Source organism: Pinus tabuliformis, chromosome 4_1 (assembly GCF_031772625.1).
Source record: "Pinus tabuliformis cultivar Carrire ecotype Pingquan chromosome 4_1, CPIR1, whole genome shotgun sequence".
Taxonomy (NCBI): domain Eukaryota; kingdom Viridiplantae; phylum Streptophyta; class Pinopsida; order Pinales; family Pinaceae; genus Pinus; species Pinus tabuliformis.
This window is the reverse complement of record NC_142303.1, coordinates 974,370,633-974,375,714: the sequence shown is the minus strand read 5'-3', so window position 1 is coordinate 974,375,714 and position 5,082 is coordinate 974,370,633. Positions and strand designations below refer to the sequence as shown.

At 34.9% G+C, this 5,082-nt stretch overlaps 1 protein-coding gene across 1 annotated transcript; it reads left to right on the top strand.

Annotated features, from left to right (window-relative positions):
• The first annotated feature begins 250 nt into the window (after positions 1-250).
• LOC149179384 (uncharacterized) lies at positions 251-823 on the top strand. The gene has a single exon (XM_089422450.1). The coding sequence runs from the start codon at positions 251-253 to the stop codon at positions 821-823; it is 573 nt and encodes a 190-aa protein (XP_089278576.1).
• The last annotated feature ends 4,259 nt before the right edge of the window (positions 824-5,082 follow it).

Sequence of the window (5,082 nt, the reverse complement as noted above, 5' to 3'; positions counted from 1 at the left end):
TTGATTAATTTTACAAATATATCAATAAACATTTATAATTTGCATATTAGGGATTAGTGAGATTCGCCAATGTTTTAAACTTCAAGAAAATTTTCCATCCTTAAAATTTTCCTTGACTCCCTCCACAACACTTCCCAATGAAGTTAATATCATGGAATATCAGAGGGCTCAATGGCCCAGGGAAAGGTAGATTACTCAAAAATATGATAATGCAAGAAAGACCACAAATCCTAGTCTTGCAAGAAACCAAATGCAATTCAATCGCTTTGTAAAGAATTGCGCAAAAGCTTGGCCAGGAAGTCTCACAGCTGCAGTGGATGCCGCTGGGGCTTCTGGAGGCCTAGCAGTTATATGGGATGCTCATACCATTATGCTCAATAACATCCATGCTAATAAGAATTTCATTCAAGCAACGTTTCACATCACAGGGACCAATATCCACGGGCATCTAACCAATGTGTATTTTCCCCATGAGGCCATGCATAAGATAGAAATCCTGAACACCCTTTCAGTAATCAACACTGATAGGCTGCATCCTCTGTGGATTACTGGGGGTGATTTCAACATGATCACCAGGCTGGAAGAAAAAAGGGGAGGTAGGAACAGATGGGATAAGGAAGGGAATAACCTAAAAGATTTTATTCAGAACATCTGGCTTATTGACATGCCATTCAATAATGGACTTTTTACCTGGAACAATAAAATAGTAGGGTTGTATCAGATTGCATCTCGTCTGGACAGATTCTTACTATCAGACAACGCAATACATATAGAGGGAGACTTTTCCGCTTCTATCTCGCTGCTCTCAGGGTCAGATCACTGACCAATATCTCTTCAATGGACTCGTCCTGGTAACACAATCCGAAGACCATTTCGCTTTGAGGCTTTTTGGATGTCTCATATGGATTTCAACAACCTAATCAACACAGAATGGAACAATTTTTCTCCTCCAAGTGGTGCAAAAATGTTTCAATTTCAGCATAAGCTTAAGCACCTCAAGGGCAAGATCAAACAATGGAACCATTCTTCTTTTGGCAATATTTTCCAGGCTCAGAGTGCCCTCAATCAAGATATGAAATGACTGCAGCAGAGGATTATAATAGAAGGCCGATCAGATGACTTGTCAGAATAGGAAAATATGTTGGAAATGCAAGCAGTGCAAAATCTAACACAACATTGGTGGTTTTTATCCCATGCCCTTATCCTTTATTATCTAATTTAGCCCTCAATATTGACTTCCTTAATCAACATTCTCTTATCTTGTAACACTACATATATGTCCTCATTTCTTCTTATCATCCTATTTTATGTTGAAATGCAATCAGTATTTTTATAATGTCTTTAATATTATTTACATGCATCGAGAATTCCCACCCTTTGTGGTTGTCCTTCTTTAAATGTTGCAATGTACTTCATATGTCATTAGACTTTAATTGATCATGGAGTTCACATCCATGTTGACAAAATAAATACCTCACTTGAAGACTATCCACTCTATTGGAACAACTCTACACTTTATATTCTAATTGTGTATTTAGTATCCTCCTTTGAAGTGATTGGGCATTCATCATTTCACCCATTATGTTTTCTTACACTTAGCCATGCTTCCACTGTGCACTTGGATGACACTAGTGGATTTCTTACTATGCATTCTTGTAACACAACTTGTTAGTGTTTAATTTGTAATTCTTTCATGTCATCAAATATTTTTCATAGAGATGATGTAGCCCTCCATGAAAAATAAAATGTTTCCTCTATTAGAAACATACTTGCAACCATCATTATTTTTTTACCTCTTTTAGAATCAAGATCATTTTCTTACGTTATTGTTCCATGCATATTTTTTTAGTATAGTTACCAATTGGCTTGATTTGTGCTTCTTGTTTCTAGCATGGTTACCTGGTTACAATTAGTAATGAGTTTCATTTGGCATGGTTCTCATCACCTTTCTCTTCATATAGGTACCTTCCATACTCTGTCCAAATATTGTATATACATAGAATATTTATACTTAAAACTAAAGTTCATGTGGATTCTCAAACCTATTAACCCTCATTTCTTATATTGTACTTAGTGAGAATGACAAAGTCATTCTCTAACTCTTTTTATTTATTTTGATTTCACTTTCCAAGTACAATGATTATCTTTATGTGTTTTCTTCCCTTCTTTCCATGTATTATTACTTCACTCTGTTTACCTCTTCCCATAAAATATTGGAACGGGTCTTCAACTAAACTTGACCACACTTGAGTCTTTGTGAGAAAACCCTTCCATACACTTTTTTTGAGCGTATTTTCCAATAGTTTAGTATTACCCTCATGTGAAGTACCCAACCCTTTTCATTGCCCTGTTTTTTCTTCCTCAAAGAGGACATATTATACCTTTATTAATACATAGGTTCCCTTAAGGAATACCAATAACCTTTATTATAATCTCGGTATCTACTACTTTGTTATACCTATAGCTTAGTTTTGTAGTGGCATGCATAATTTTGTTATGTCAATGGTCAACCCTAGATTTTAAATAAACTGTGAAATTTATGAAATCATGGATTTTCTACCCTATTCTAATATGCTCAATGCACTTATAGCTCTACTCTATAATGTGCATTTACTACTTCTATTAAATAATAATACAATTTAGATGTAAACATAACTCTATAGTTATATGATACCATGGTTATTTATGCACTTATAGGAAACCATAAGCCTCCTTTTGATTTCCTATAGAGTTAATCTACTCAATTAAAATTCTTGGGTGGACCATTAGATTTTCCTCCTCCTTATATTTCCATCGACTATTCATTTTCCCAAATCTAAGTTCTAGGTTAAAAGTTATGTTTGTTTAAAGTTTTGCCAATCTAACCCATATTTCCCCTAAATTCGACCAAGTAATATCTATATAATTCCCTAAGAATTAGTATGCCTAGATTCCAATTTTAGTTCCATGGATGGATTCTACCATCTAAGAGCTTTCCATATACTACTTCCCAAATTGAATTTTGAGCCATAAATAATGCCTCATCGAAGTAGTTTGGTGCCTTATTTTTCTTCATCATTATTTCAACTTTCTCTTACTAACTTTTTTTTAATTTGTGGTTTCTCATTGGAAATATATCTTTGGGATCTTTCATTTATATTATAGACATTATGCGTACCATTGGTACATTATATGCCTTAGAAATGTAGCAACAATACTACGCTCCTTTGGATCTTCTAGTTTATCATCAACCCAAGGTTGTATGAACTTTGAGATGTCCTACACTATATGTGCAAGATGATTTTTCTCTTTTCTCTATATGCATCTAATCATTCATATCTAATGTCATTTCAAGTCTTACTTTTAATTATTAGTAAAGAAAATCTATTTAAAGGGGAAGATGTTGAAGGACATGGAAATTAATTTTATGAAACTAATTGCAGGAAATCAAAAGTGCTCTTAGAAAAAAAAATATAATTCTAATATTGTCCTTATACTACATGGAATGAAACAAAAATAGTATAATCTATTACGTTGCAAGAATCTAAATACAACAAAACAAGAAATTAAACTTGAAACAACCAAAATCTGACTATGCCTAAATCCTTTTGTAAGAATTTATTGCATGATATCAACATCCATTATGAAGAAACATGCATTGCTAACTAATATCTTTGAAAAGAATGATGTTATGTGTTGTTATATGGGAACATCAGCAAAACTACAGGAAACATTGTATTGATATAGGAAACTTTTTCAAGACTTTTCAAATCACTAATTAAATGGACAACATGCCTTTCTAACTAAAAATACCCATCAAGGAGCCTAGATTCTACATGTAAAAAACATAAAATTCATTCAGGAAAGTAAATGCATTGTTGAATATTTTTTCTATGGGAACATGAAAATCTACTATTCACTAATATGTTGTAATGAAGAAGGAAAGTTGAAAACGGTTTTAACTAATAAAACATGTAAATGAAATAAGAGGTGCACAAGGGTCCTTAGAGCTCTTGAGGGCAGGCACTCCCCAAGATATTTAGAGACCTTTAAGAGATCAACACTAGAGAGTAGGGTAACATAAATGACTCAATGAATTGCTAAAATAAGATACATAAATAATTGAACGCTTGATAATAGAGGTCTAAATCTGTAAAAAAGGATAATGATAATAAACTAGCTAGATCCTAAGGCCAAGATTATAGTTCTTCTTAGACACAGTGTATGGAACAGCCTCCTTGACAAAAGCACTAATTTCCCTCAAAAATCCTTAAATCAAGGCCAAATTTCTAGGGTGTCTCTTAGTCATAGAGAAAGGTACTCCTACTAGGCTGTGTTGATCTAAAAGAAGCACAAGTAGCCTTGGGTCAAGTTTTGGTTCAAGAGGGAACAACATCCCTAAAATATTTCCCTATTATTAGACAAGAGTGGTGGGCTCCAGTATTGTAGCAATAATGCTACAACTCCTGGGGCTTCCTATCTCTAATTTTATCAACCCGGTAGTTCGTACAAACTTGGAAGCGACGGTGCTGTATGCACAAGTACTAGCTCTTGTCGCAGCTGTCACTTGGTCAGCTGGCACAAGTCCGCTAGGGCTCAAGCCAACTTCTATATGCTCTCAGAAGAAGCTTTCTAAATGATGGACGAAGGCTATCTCAAAGGAAATTAATCTACTTTGCAAAAATGAACTGAAAGCCAACCAAAACATGGAAACCCTAGTAAACCCTAATCTGACTAGTTTAACCTCTATGATGCAATAGTGAGAGTGCCAATGTCTAAAAATGATGCCATTACTTCTAGTGATGTGAAATGCATGAACTCAAACTACTTCTATTAAAAATAACATTGTTTTTGTATTTTTGCTTAAGTGGATGGAGTGATTATGATCGTGTTTCTTATTAGGGTTTGGCTGTGCAGAGGTGGTGCGAAGGGAGAGAAAGCTTGGGAAAGGTCAGGAGGGCTAGGAGAGGTCCCAGAGGATCCCTAGCATCAGTCCACAGAAGTCCACAACGTTCAGGTGCTTGGAAACCAAGTTTGTAGGCTTCTACAGGATGTCTGCAGGGGATCCTACAGGAAACTAAGGAATTCTACAGGAAGTCTGCT

Excerpts from the sequence above, each read along its gene's own strand:
- LOC149179384 (XM_089422450.1), top strand. The coding sequence starts at position 251 with ATGCAATTCAATCGCTTTGTAAAGAATTGCGCAAAAGCTTGGCCAGGA.